This window comes from Lepidochelys olivacea (genome assembly GCF_965140295.1).
Source record: "Lepidochelys olivacea isolate rLepOli2 genome assembly, chromosome: 13".
Classification (NCBI taxonomy): domain Eukaryota; kingdom Metazoa; phylum Chordata; order Testudines; family Cheloniidae; genus Lepidochelys; species Lepidochelys olivacea.
Genome location: NC_140423.1, coordinates 18,546,808 through 18,561,338, shown reverse-complemented (window position 1 = coordinate 18,561,338; position 14,531 = coordinate 18,546,808). Strand labels below are relative to the sequence as shown.

General features: G+C 37.9%; 2 protein-coding genes across 15 annotated transcripts in view; one reads left to right on the top strand and one right to left on the bottom strand.

The window, feature by feature from the left end:
* The window catches only part of NCOA3 (nuclear receptor coactivator 3), a 168,459-nt gene extending 161,581 nt beyond the window's left edge, over positions 1-6,878 (top strand). For all 10 annotated transcript variants that reach the window (XR_014713850.1, XM_084645751.1, XM_084645753.1 and 7 more), the window contains 2 exons: positions 728-869; positions 2,203-6,878. Coding sequence is in view for 9 of the 10 variants with exons in the window: in XM_084645751.1 (XP_084501877.1) it covers positions 728-869; positions 2,203-2,214 (154 nt within the window). In the remaining variant the exon portion in view is untranslated. The remainder of the gene's footprint in view (positions 1-727; positions 870-2,202) is intronic.
* The window catches only part of SULF2 (sulfatase 2), a 253,203-nt gene that overhangs the window by 7,142 nt on the left and 231,530 nt on the right, over positions 1-14,531 (bottom strand). For 4 of the 5 annotated variants that reach the window (XM_084645755.1, XM_084645756.1, XM_084645757.1 and 1 more), the window contains 5 exons: positions 13,274-13,416; positions 12,314-12,437; positions 9,882-9,912; positions 9,545-9,601; positions 7,019-7,802 (listed from right to left, as the gene is read on the bottom strand). In XM_084645755.1, coding sequence (XP_084501881.1) covers positions 7,772-7,802; positions 9,545-9,601; positions 9,882-9,912; positions 12,314-12,437; positions 13,274-13,416 — 386 coding nt within the window. In that variant the 3' untranslated portion in view covers positions 7,019-7,771. Of the gene's footprint in view, positions 1-7,018; positions 7,803-9,544; positions 9,602-9,881; positions 9,913-12,313; positions 12,438-13,273; positions 13,417-14,531 lie in introns of those variants that run through there. The other variant, XM_084645759.1, reaches the window with a different exon arrangement.

Below are 14,531 nucleotides of genomic sequence, written 5' to 3'. Positions count from 1 at the left end.
AGCTTTGAATTCTGGGAACGTGAACTACAAATGGCTACATGTTCTTACTTCTGCTACAGCATTTTCTTATTCATGACCCAGAAATTGCCTTTCATTGCACCTGAATGTAAAATCTATGTCTTACATTTTGCAGCAGAAAAGGATTTTGTTGAAGATAAACTGAACATTTGAGTTTCTAACCAACAAATAGGAGATATCATGTCCTTGTAGTAATTAGTGTCTGTTATGCCCTTGATCCTGTCCTGGCTAGGTATGAATAGATGACTGAATAGATTTTTCACCTAACATTCGAGAGTTAATATCTTTATAATTAGAAATCAGATTTAGTCTAGGAATATTGACAAAATACCTTGGAAGAAATTTAATTGTGCACAACAATATGATGATGGACTATTGTGATCACTGGAATCTCTAAAAGGGCTACAAGAGAGAGCTTATATCCATTAATTAGTAAGAACACTTATCAGATTCCTGAAAAGTAAATTGATTTGTAAATTTCAGATAAAAATTAAAACTGATCAGAGTTCCGGTATTTCTATGTTGTCTATCCAATGTGTAAAAATAACACATGGGGTACCTTCTGGTTCTGGTAATTATGTAAAGATGTAAATCTATTTCTTTTCTTTCTGTCATATCAATCACTTATGGCTTGTATAAGGATGGCAGTGCATTAAAATATCAGTCAAACTTTATGGAAGGTAACTTTATTTGTTCTTGTGTGCTCTAGTTCTTTTCCACAGCAGCAGTTCAGTCATCAAGGGAGCCCTACAACTTATAATCTGATGCATATGAATGGCAGCAGTGGTCATATTGGACAAATGAATATTAACACCATGCCTATGTCAGGCATGCCTATGGGTCCAGACCAGGTAAGATAACTAACAATTCACTCCAGTGATGAACAGTTCTGTAGAGATTCAGAGGCTTCGTTAGCCCTAAATGTCTGGGTAATTATAAGATCCTTTTATAGGTCCGTAGCTTCTCTTTTCCCATTGAGTACAATCGGTTCTCAAGATGGCCGACTTCCTCTCATGCACCGGTTTTCAGCTCTTGCTGTCCCCTAAGCCATTTGAGGATAAAGCTTTCATTTTGCTCCAATAGGTTCTGTCTAGCTTTGCTGATATTTCACCAAATCCATTTTGAAGCCTGGCAGTCTGCTTCTAGGTTAGCTGTTTCTCTTCAGGTATCTCATGATTGTGGCTCAAGAGACACAAGGGTCACTTAAAGTTTTATTGAGCTTGGGGAAATTCCAGAGACCAAAATACTTGAAAGGGGCAACTATATCTTCTGAGATTTTGCAAGTTGTCTGCAAGACCATCTTACGTCTAAGAACAAAGGTTTCAACTAGACTAAACTGACCAACTGTGAGGATTAAGCAGTTAACACTTGTAAAGCAAGTGTTTGGAGACAAAAAGGGTTGTGCAATAGAAGTGCTAGTTCTTATGATCTTTTAGACGGAGTCCAATAAAGGCCACTCTTCTCCCTAAAAATGGATTGTCTTAATACTTTAATCTTCAAAATACACACTGCGCCAGACAGTGTGTGAAAATGCCTCAATAGCTCAGTGTTTACGGCATTCCCCTGGGTGGTGGGAGACCCAGGTTCCAGTACGTTTGCTCCAATGAATATTTATCCACAACGGAGCAGCTCCATCAGGAGACACTGAGAGAGACCTGGCCCTAGAATACCCCACATCCCAGTGGTTAGGGCATTTTCCTGAGAAGTGGGTGAACCAAGTTCAAATCCCTGCTTCACATCAGGCAGAGGGAGGAACTGAATCTGGGTCTTCCACATCCTGGGTGAGTGCTCTAACTAATGGAATAAAAGCACCACCATCTTCTCCTTCCCCCATTTTGTGTGGGTTTAGACTTGCTTTGAGCATGCCACTGGATTGGGCCCTGATGGTAAGTAGGCAGGGGAACACCTAGTTTGTGAATCCTGCTGGGCCTTAGGCATGAGTTAGGCCTCTAGCTGCTAAGCAGCATCAGAACTTGCTGGCTGGACAAGCACACAGCCATCTAATATTTAGGCAACTTCAGGACTTTAATGGTGGAAACTTAGATGCCTACAGGGTTATGTGGCAGCTGAGCAGGAGTTTTGTGAATGCCAGCAGTGACGATATGGTGAGACATAAGTTCCTTAGTGCCCCTTGTGATTCCATCCTGGTGTTTTTCTGATACGTGTTCTTTTTTTGTTTAACAGAAATACTGCTGACACTTAAAACTGTGATCTCCCAAAGTAGAGTGATCTCTATTAATGACGATGCACTAGTATTACAAAGAAAAGCTACATATTCTTCGTGGCAACTAGTACTGGCCTTATGGAAATAACTGATTTTTCCAGCTGATCACCAAGATGTCCCAAGTGACTTCATACAAAAAAGACTTTTTTTAGTAGACGCAGAGTCTCTGTATTACTGTATATTGTGGTGTACAAAACAATGGTCATAAATATTTTTGGCACTCTGCCTCTAGAAATGTGAATTTGGGAATGGCATTTTAGTAAATATGATGGATAGACTCTATGTATACCACTTCTATTTACTGTAGCTATCCAAAGCCCTTTAACTACAGGCAGGCCAAAGTGCCTGGAGAAGTCATGGTGGATAAGAATTCTGATTTCTCTAGTAAGAATATCTGACAGAGAATGTAGTTCCTAGCCTTGACTCTTTTATATTAATTCCTGAATACGAATGCTGCTTTTAACCTCTTATCCCCAGGAGTCAGTATTTCCAAGTATAGTGGCAATGCAGAATGAATTGGCATGTAATATTCCAAAATCCTGCCCATTGATGCCAAGGGGGGTTACAGAGAAAATAAATTAAAATTATTTAAACATAATCTTGACTAATATTTAAATTTTGATGTGCAGCTGAGTGCACTTTATAAAAGGCTATATAATGGATTAATGCAATATCTTTGATAAGGATTTAATAAACCGAAAGGTAGGGTGTACTCATGTTCTTTTTCAAATCCAATCTTTTAAGAATTGTTGATTGAAAAGACTGTGTACTGTAATGTTTTATGTTGTTGGAAATTAGAGCAATAATCCTTCATGGTTTTTGGGGGGAAAAAACCTTCAGAAAAATCAAGGCAAGGCACTGCAGTCTGAATCAGAATTTTGCAGTTTTTTTTTTTGTGTGAATAAATTTTGTAAATATGATCTTTAAGAATTGTATTATATATATGACTTTTGTAGGTCACTAACTCATTTTTGCAGAGTTTGTGAAGCTAAATATTTAACACAGTTGATTTCTGTAAACTCATCTTAGTTGAGGTCTAGATAGAAGACCTTTCAATTTTTTTTTTTTAATTTAATGACCTTGGAGTTGGGTGACTTTGGCCCATATCTTTTTCTTCTTTGCCACTTATTTTATATCTTTAATATAACTTTTTTAAAAGATCATTTCTTTAGGGTTAAGCAATTGGTTAATGCTTTCTCCACATTAAGTGAGCACTTTGTTACATTTCATTTTTTATATAGGGCAATTTGACAAAAAATTGTAAACTGTCATTACTTGTCATAACAGTTCATATGGTTTTTATAGAGAAGATGCCTATTGCTAAGTATTTCTTGTTATTTACTTCACTACCATCACATCTTACAGCAAGCAACTCATTTGTTGGCACATGACATCCAGAAATCTTTATGGATATTAAACCACCGTTTAACCAAATCTCTGCACCTCTGAGGATTATTCTATTGTAATGAATGTATTTTCCAAACAAGTGTGTCTACTATCCGTATTCATGTTAAGTTACAAGTCTATTCATCTTTATCAGTTGACAGGTTGTATTTTTTTGTCCATAAAACGAAGATGCTATTCCAGATTATCCACTTTCAGACAGATGGCGATTGAAACCTGGAAACTTCCATAAGGGTGTGAACCAGAAATGTTTAAGGCATGTGGTATTTTTGTTCTGTTGTTCACTGTATAATGGAAAACGGACTCCTCCTGAGTGAGTGAAAATCAGTGATTATGATCTTTTCTTTTTGGTACTATAATTAGAAAGTCATATTTTGTTTTGCAGTAACTTGAAGGAACTTCCATCTTAATGAAAATAATTTTCAGTGCAAAAATTCCCATAACTTTCATCCTAAATGTACAGCCACAGTCCTACTCCACAAGGCAGGTAGGTGCAATAAAAATCTGCTTCTTATACAGCCCAGTCTGTAGAATCAGCACTGAGAACATAGATTTGGCTGTAGTAATTTAGTTGTTTCCACTCCTCAGTCTGGTTCATCTGTGTTGTAATGCATGACATTTAAAAGCATAAGGAACTGTTTTACCCTTTCTTGCTTTTTAGAATCCACCTGCTGGTTGAGTCAGTGCAACATAATGGAGTTGAAAGGCAACAATCCTTTGCTTTTTATATTAAATCAGAATAGAATGATTTTATATCTTGTAGTTGTCATTATATTGATGGAAGCTGCAAACCTTGATTGCTTTGACTAGTGACATCTTCAGGATAAGTACTACTTTATGCTTTTTGCCCTTTAACTTTTTTTTTTGAATGATTCTATTTATACTTCTAAAATGTGGTACCTGATGGATGTTACAAAGGATCCTTCTTCCCTCATCTGCTTTTAGAATGTTGTTTTTTTCCAGAAATTACTTCTTGCTGAATCCAAAGATTTGTTTTAATTAAAATATGATAAAAAGATAAACCTTTTTAAATTAGTTGTTATTGAAACCTTTAAAGGCAACAATCTAAATATTTCACCTAGGTGAAATATTTAATTTACTAAACGAAATAGTCCTTTGATTTTGGTGGTATTTGATATCTCCAATAACTGTGTTTTTTGAATGATTCAAGAAGCTGTATGACTGGTTTTGACAGTACGATCACAGTTTACTAATATAACCAGTTGCATCATTACTGCATTGCAGACACAGTCTCACTACATGCCTGCCAGGTTGTTTATAGAAACCATGTGTTATAAAATCCATAAGCAGTCTTTTATTCAATCTCATCCTAAATTTGTGCTTTTAACGTGAGGAATTCAGGAACATTTTTTAAAGCTATAAACAAAACCATTTGAATGTTGCACCAATTAGCACACTTTTTATTTTAGATTTTAAGTGCAGACTGATAGAATGATACAGCAAGTATGAAACCATATAATTCTGAGAGCAATATTTTAAAAAAATTCTCAGGAGAAGGCATACAGTACTGAGAATAGCATTTAAATTTAGTTTACATTAAGTACCGCTTGAAATGTGTGTATCTTTACACTGCAAAAACAAAAAACCATGTGGGCTGATTTATAAAAGGGTTGGTTATAAAGTATTACTGCTCTCCTGATTTTTGTGTTTTGATGTTAATAATAATGTAAATAAAGGTTTCTATTTAAAACCAGAATGTGGTGATTTAGTATGTCAGCTGTTTAAGCTCTGAAGGGTGCCACTTATATTCTAACAAGGCCAGGAATCTAGCATTTCCCCACCAAACCAAAATATAGCCACTCTTGAGAGATGTGATAACATAACACTATTATGTGAGAGAGACTAGATTTGGGGAATGATTTAAGAACTCTTGGTTTTAGGTATGTCTCAGGGGCTGAAGATATAGGCAACTTTGCAGTTGATACAAAATCGTTCTGGCTTTAAAAATAGTGTTCTGACACACAACCGACAACTAGAAGAAAGGATGGGGAAATAAAAAGAATTTGGGAATAACCAAAGGTTTGGGACAGAAGTTTTCTTGCTATAATATATACCTTCTGTCATAGGGAAGAACCACAGGCTGAAGCAACTTTTGTATAACATTTTGAAAATATACTTTGCCATTTTTTCCTGAAACGTATATTCAGATGGATATAGAGCAGCATTATTAACATTAGTTGGCCTTCCAGGATTCCATCTTTCACATTCTCCCATCTGCAAAGGTTGCTGCCAGCTGACAGAAAAACGTTAAGTACAACCCCTTCTTCTCCCAAATGGGAATTGTATACAGATACATACGCTTTCTTCTTTGGGAAAGGTTTGGAAAACAGTGAAAACACACATTCTGCAGAGAGACCATTTGCCAGTTACTTATAATTGTCTTTTCTTGCTGGTGAATCTACGAATGTTTTTAAACTCAGTATAAGCTAATATCTGATTGCATTTCCTAGCCCAGCACATATACTCTATTTCTGAAATGCAAAACTGACAAGACTGTTTTGGACAATATATTAAATCTGACCAGGGATGAGATGAATACAGGCTTAAACCAAATTTGCTTTTCCTAGCTTCACTGAAAACATACAGCAACAGACTAGTGTCACCCTTGAGAGAGTCTCTTTCCACATTCACCAATACTTTACTTGCTGGGGACACAGACATTATATGATAACTGAATAATCTCTGTTGAAGCTTCCTATTAGTTTTTTTAAAAGTGCCCACATACTTTGCACAGCTGGCCCCCTAAACATAATAAGCAAATTTGTTTTGAAAATCTCGGGTAGTCAGAATGAAGAATTACTAAACAAATTCAGATTTTTCCTTCTGTTGGTCGTCCACTTGATTTTATACTCAACACACGGCATCTATTATGGTGAGCATCCCATTTCAAGTTTTGTATATGATTAACATGAAAACTAACCTTTAGTGCATTTGCAGATCCTGTTTGGAGTGTATTTAATAACCTCCTCTTTATGAAAATATTCACAGATACTTAAATTACTTAGTAAATGATTGGGGCTTTCCCTTCCTAATACTTACTGCAGATTATAGACATTAAATCAAAAGTTCTAGTTTCCTGTACACTGAGCTATAACTTTTTTTTATTGGCCAAGATTGTTGCTTTTTACAAATGTAAAAGTTATACCACTAAGCGAACATGTGCTTTCTCAAACAAACTGTTTTCATTTTGAACATACAATATCATTTTACCACATAAAAAGACTTCATACAAATCTGATTTCGTTAAAATTCAAGACATACATTAACTGAAATTTTGTAGTGCTTTTAAAAATGGATGAATTCTGAAATTTATTACGTAATGTTTAAGTAACAAGGGACCATTCTGAGAAATGAGAGTTGGGCATTCCACAATTTTTATTAACAGAATTCTTCACACCTTGAAGGAATTTCTTTTGAACAAGACATTGAGTATTTACAGAACCACTCAGTCAATCTGCTTTTTTGTTAGCCACCCTATTGCCACCCGTAAGAAAAATCTTGACTATGTAGACAGTGAACTAAAATGATATCCTTAGAGGAAAAGTAGTATTGTGCTGTTGAGCATTTTCAGCTGCTGCTTCTTCAGTGCTGCTGGCTTGAATTCCTGAATCTCTAAATAATAATTTTCTACCACGGTCCTCATTTAATTTGCCCCAGTCAAAAGCAAAAATTTCCATATTGTTTAAACTTTGCATCTGTTCTAACGACATTCAATGGTGAGGCGAAGAGAGGTTTTTAATTTGTTCCCACTGAAATAGTTTTGTGGGTGCTCTGTGCTTTGAGGTGTCAGTCACATTTTCTTTCCCATCAGTCCCTTGAACAGTGTTAGTGGTGACTTTGTGAAGTATAATCCAAAGCAAAAGCAGGTGCAACTGTGGACTTCAAAAAGGGACCTATATTCCTGACAGTAGTTCCCCAAAATTCACTATCTATTTAATTCACTCAACAGTGCAAACATTCTATCTACTTCAACCTCAAAGTTCATCCAGTCCTCCACACTAACATTATAATTTTCTGAAATCATATACATTTTCATTAAGTCTGTACAAGGATTCAAGTTCTGGATGGTTTGATTCCTCATTGAGGTCCAGCAGTTGGAGGAGGTTAGCCTTCCCATCCTTCCCACAGTTGTCCTCTTTAAATAAAATAAACATATTTTAGTGTATGTGTCTTCTCATATGCTGGGATGTGAAGTATTTGCAAATGTAAGTTTGCTTCTCAGTAGTGCCATGCAGGAAAGATAGTGGAGCTACTTATCTGTGGACCACCTAAAATCAGTTATGTGGAGAACATAGTATAGCTAAATAGCCTCTTAAAACGAGGCCCAAAAATTGTTAGCTAAAATAAAGTGTCATATTGATCATCTACCCTTAAATTGAAGCTTAAGTTTGAAACATTCTTCATCAAAGTACTCTTAGTTGGCCCTTATTTCAACACTTGTTACTCCTTGTAGTTCAAAAGCTGATTATTTCTGATGTAATTAACTTGCAATTAAAAAAATGGTGACAAAGTATCACAAAACTAAGGGTAGAGTTAGGAATTAACCCGATCTATCGAACGTACTGCCATAGTATCTGAGTGCCTCACAGTTTTTAAGGGCTTTATCATCTTCACATCCCTGCAAGGTCGGGAAGTGCTATTATCGCTATTTCCTTCCCAGATGGGGAGCTGAGTTAGAAAGGCTACGTGACTTGCCCAAGGTCATACAGAAACCTCATGCTATTTTAAATTTTCTTGCAGATCAGTCCCCACTTTCAGACTCTGGTAGATTGAGAGGTTTGACAGTACTGCATTAATGGAGAAAGATGCATTCAACAAAAAGAAAACCCTGGGCTCTAGCAGAATGTCAGAATATATTTAAGTTATTTTTCCTGAATAGTTTGGGTAATTCAGTCTTGACCCCTCCGGCTCATAGTATGCATGAGGCCACTGGGGGAATAGTAAGATTGTACCGGCTCCTGAGACATAGGGGTTTTTTTTGCCCACGTCAGCCACTGCTTTGTCAGATCCAGTTCATGTGGTTGACAGGCTTGCCCAGGGCCAGTCTGAGTTTATGGCTTAGAGAGTGAGCGAGCTGCTGAGACTTAATTTAGACAAGACTGAGATTATGCTAGTACCAGGGGAAAAAAATCTGATCCTTCAACTGAGAGAATTAGCCTGTCTTCATATGCTTATGTTTGCAATTCTGCTATCCTTGGCTGCTTCTGGATGCCCAGAAGGCAGCTGTGACTAAGGGATTTTAGGTATCTGTGTTTGGCAAAAAGGTTGCAGTCCTTCATCTGGGATTCAGAGTTTAGAGCTGTGAACCGCATCTGTGTCACCTCAAGACTGAAAAACTGCATGTGGTTTATGGGGCTGCAAACTGAAACTATTCAGAAACATGCTGGTACAGAATAGGGCTGCCCTCTTGGTCAGTGGCATTTCTTACTGGGAGTGTGTTACATTTGTGCTCTGCAGTGCCTTCTAATTTCTTTCTAAATGTAATTTACGGTGCTTGCTTTAACCTTTTAAATGGTTTGGGTGCTAGGCTCGTCATAGAGCACCTTTCTCTTAGTGCAAATATTGAGTTAGTTCCCTAGGTTAACTGAAAGGAGGCAGAAGTCTGAAGATTTTTGGTGAAAGTTGTGTACCTTCATTTCAAGTGCGCATAGTAGAAAATAATGTTGCTAGTTTGAATGTTTAACCTCCTTCACTGCAGCTATTTTAGAATAACCCTAAATTGAACACAATGCTGACTTAAACTAACAGAACCATACTACTATCTTTAAGAGTGAGGATCCCCTATTTGAAAACAGTGAGAATAGATGCTGCATGCAAAAAGGAGAGAGAAAAATAAACGTTAAGCTAAAGCTTTTCATGAACTAACTCCCAACTCACAGCGACTTGGAAGATGAAGGTCTCTTCATTTCTGGCCACCTTCGACGCTGAAACTGCCTAATTATCAAGCAGCAAAAGGAGAAAAAGAGTTAACCATCACCAAGAAAACCACCGGCACTATGGTCTGAAAGATGGGAAACTATTTTAGCTTGAATCTGAATGACAGGAAATAGAACATGCTCTGCCCGTGAATAAATAGGAATACTACAGAAATTCAAATTAACAGGGCTGGAGGGAGAGTTTGCATTAAAGGTATCCCTGACAGACAGGTAAGTCCCTCCTCTGCTTTCCCAACCCCAGATTCCTCATTGCTTAGTGTGTCCTGATAAAAATGTACCTGAACTGCTCGTAGCTTCCATCTTTAAGCCCTAAATAAGAAAAAAAAAAAAGAGTTATCAACTGATGCCTGCAAAAGAATAAGGTATTGGGTAAGGCACAATGCAAAAAATTGTGATGTCTCAGAACCTTCTACCTACTAACCCAGTGGTTCTCAAACTTTTATACGGGTGACCCTTTCACACAGAGTGCAACCCCCTCCCTTATAAATTAAAACCACAATTTTTTATATTTAACACTATTATAAATGCTGAAGGCAAAGCGGGATTCGGCAGTGGTGGTTGACAGCTCGCAAGCCCCAGTTTGAGAACCCCGTGCTAACCTTAATTCACAAGCCATTTTTGGGGTTATGTAACAAAGTTCAAATTAGGTAGTGTGTACTCTGATCTGTTATTATCCAGAATCAAAGCATTTTCTACTTTACATCAACACAGAACTAGAGTTTGCAGCACCGTGGTAATTCACAGGCAGGTTCATTTAAATAAATGTAGTAGAAATATCAATTAATTAAATACACAATCAGTATAGAAGCCCCTATGCTATTTTTAATCCCCCACACCAGGAGAGTGGGATGAAGTTTAGGATAAACACATTTTCAGTTATGGTACTGCTGGTACGTGGCAGAAATATTTTGAAAAAGTGTCAATATTAGGTTTCAAATGTATACCTCAGTGCAGTGACTGGGCAGTTGAAACTTTTCACAACTACTACTGCAGCAGACTCCGATAATGCTTTGGTTAACACTTGTTTAACACTCATGGGTGTAAAAGCCTACCACTAATGAAATAATTTTCCTATTATATAATGAAATTTGTTTTCTCTGAGGTGTAAAAACCCTTTCCTTCTCAACTGCTGAGATTTCACTAGCTTACTCATATAATAGCTTGAGTGCATTCTAGAGGGAACAAGACCTGAATTTTTTATTGAAAAACACAAGCAGGAATTAAACACACTTGTCTTTTATATATATTTATATATATATATAATTTTTTTTTTATTTGAAATGCAGTTGTGGGGAACGCTGAGTTTTCTCAGTAAATCAGACAATGTAAGCAATAGAAGGTGATGAAGATAATGGTCATCTAGAATAAGACAAGTCATCTCAGTAGCAACAATACAAGATTGCTAATCCAGGGAAGTGGGTGAATTGAAATGGGTACAGAAGCTTTTGCTACCAGCACTATGGTGGGGATAAAACCATTAACAGATGGCTGCTTATTGCTTTCCAGTTCTTAATCAGTTTTGTGCATATCATTATCTGGCTCTCATGCTCATTGTAGCAAAAGAGGGGGCAAAGTCTGAATGACACAGGAGACTGCACTTTCCTTTTCCTCTCTAGCAGGGCACTCCTGGGGTGGACCTTTTCTTCTGATAACTAATAGACAAAAGTCTCCAGTACTATCAGTCTAGAACTCTTCACCACATTTTAAAAACTCCCACTAGGATAAATGGCTCTCCAATCTATTGTGTCCTGTTATAACAGCTGGCTAGGAAACCAACTTCCAGTTCCTCAAAATTTTTGGCGTTTTTGGAAAGTTCGCCATACTGATTTAGGATGAATACTCAAAATTTCCCAAAACTGGAAATCCGCAATATTTCATTTTAGACACACTAGGAACACTCCCTAAATGAAATGTGCTCCCCAGGTTGCTTGGGAGCCCTAGGTCCCTAAGATAGTGTCATCCCTACAAACAAGCTGCCAGGAAGTTTGGGAGCACATCCTCACTACAGCTCCCAGGTATCTGGCAACTCAGCAGCTTGGAAGTCCTGTCTCCCAGGCACTTGGCTCCATGGTAGCCCACCTGGCAGACTGCCACAGAGCCTGAGAGCCTGTAGATTTTAATTAATCAACATTTTCCAGTGGAAAAATATTTTGTTGGAAAATTTCCAGCTAGTTTTCTCTGTGGTACCAGAGCATGTGCTGTGGGGGTTGGGAACAACTGTTTGTTTCTTTTAAAGATTGTATAGGTAAAAGGGGAATAAAGTAATACAAGACTTACACTGAGGATCCTAAACACACATGGGATATTATACATTTCTACAAGACAGTTCAACTCGTGAGATCTTTAGCTTCTTTAAGTTTAGTATTGTACTCTTCTACTGTTTTGCTCAGTTTTCCCCTCAAATATCTACTACTTAATATGTTAGGAAAGTAAACAAAACAGCTTTACATTTGCTCAGTACACTAACTCGATGTCTATGAAATTCACAGAAATGGATAGTTCTTTAAACGCTGTAAGTACAGCAAATTGAGACACAATCCAATGCATGCAACCATGAACCTAAAGAGAGTCCACAATTAACAGGATATTAACTTTTTGGGCGACTAGTCATAATATTAGAAATCCATTTGCAATTGTGTAAAATTAGTACTGGTATACTGGAACCCCTTTTCACTTGGGGATTTGGAGAATGTAAGTAGAAGACTCTTACCCAGATCCATGTTCCTAGTTCTTGGGTTGCACTGTTTATATCCTTTGCAGCTTCTTAATTCCATGAGTTGGATGTGCAGTTGGTTGAGAATGTCTCTATCTAGTGTGTTCACTGCATTAATCAACTAAGGATAAATAAAGGTTCTTGTTAACAACGGATGGGTTGTTGGTGTTCTTAAAAAAGTTGAGAGAGCTTCACACAAAGAACACACATGATTTGTTTCCAAAAGTAAACAAACCAAGGAAAAGCTGCTCAGGTCAAATGAAGTAGCTCTTGTTTTATACCAGCACTGCTTCAGCCGTGCAATCCTAGAACGTATAAGCTGCACTTTGCAACGACGTGGCTCAACTTGGGCTTCCTGGCACCCAGCTCCACACAATCAATTATAGCCATTCTCTCTACAAACAGATATTTAAATACAGAAGAGAGGTTCAAAACCAGGGTAAACTGTACGGGTGGAAGTCATGGCTTAAAGCAGTTCAATGTATCTATGGTAGGGGTTGGCACTAGTGGTGCTTACACCAGGGTGAGACAAAGGACTCAGACATAAGACGAAGCTTTTCATCCCTATTTCTGATCTGTGACCAGATGTGAGAGAATGTCGTCAGTGCAGAGCCAGCTCTAGTCCCTTAAGGCAGGAAGAAGGCACCCCCCTCCCCTACTTTTACTTGCCCCAGAAAACAATTGTCTGCTTCAATGCCACTTGCACTTTTAACCAGGAAAGTGCAATATTTTTCTTGAACAAAGACTGCCTTGCTATGATGTGAATTATTAGCTCCTAATCAAGTCACTGCCTTATATCACTGTTTTAGTGTATACCAGGAGACTTCTTTCAAATGTGCATTGTTTGATGAAAAGCTACTTATTTAGCAATTCAAAAGAAGTAATTTCATATTGAAAGGGGAAAAGAGTTTACTAGTCTGTTTTTAGTATTTCCATTTCTGCTCTCTGTTCAGGTACCTGATATGGGTCAGTGTTGAGATCAAAATACTCCAGGAAGCCAGTAGCAAACTCACAAAACAGGAAGTTGTGTGTCTCATTGATTGTCCTCATACACCAGTATGTGTTGTTGTTGGCACTGGTACAGGCACAGAAAGGACCCACTGCAAATGAAAGGTTGAGATACTTAAAACCATAAGAAGCATTCAGCCAGTGTTAGGCATGCATTTCACTATTCTCATAAACTTTAAGGTCAGAATGGACTATCATGATCATCTAGTCTGACCTCCTGCATATTGCAGGCCACAGACCCTCACCCACCCACTCCTGTAACAGACCCCATAACCTTGTAGTTACTGAAATCCTCAAATCATGTTTTAAAGACTTCAAGTTACAGATAATCCATTATTTATTCTAGTTCAAACCAGCTGTGCCCCATGCTACAGAGGAAGGTGAAAAACTCCAGGGCCTCTGCCAATCTGACCCAGGGGAAAATTCCACCAACCCCAAATATGGTGATCAGTTAGATCCTGAACATTTTGGTGAGACCCAACAGCAAGACACCTGGGAAAGAATTCACTGTAGTAACTCAGAGCTCTCCCCATCTAGTGTCCCATCTCCAGGCATTGGACATATTTGCTATCAGTTATGGACAGGCCACATGGCATTGTAGGCAATCTCATCATACCATCCCTTCCATAAACTTATCAAGCTTAGTCTTGAAACCAGTCTTGAAACAGTCTTGGGAGGCTGTTCTAGAACTTCACTCCTCCAACGGTTAGAAACCTTTACCTGATTTCAAACCTAAACTTGGTCAGTTTATATCTATTTGTTCTATTGGAGCTTATTGTAAATAACTCCTCTCCATCCCTGGTGTTTATCCCTTGGATGTATTTATAGAAAGCACCCATATCTCCCCTCAGCCTTCATTTGGTTAGGCTATGCAAGCCAAGCTCTCCTCTTGTAAAGTAGGTTCTCCATTCCTTTGATCATCCTAGTAGCCCTTCTCTGTACCTGTTCCAGTTTGAATTCACCTTTCTTAACATGGGACTGCACACAGTATTCCAGATTTAATCTCACCAGTGCCTTGTATAATGGTAATAACACTTCCCTATCCCTACTGAAAATACCTGATGCATCCTAGTATTGCATTAGGCTTTCTCAAAACTGGATCATATTGGTGGCTCATAGTCCTCGACCAGGTCTTTCTCCTTCTCTGTGCTCCAGCTTATAGCAAAATTCTATGGCAGCTTGGTGAGACACTATTCTAAATTGTGTG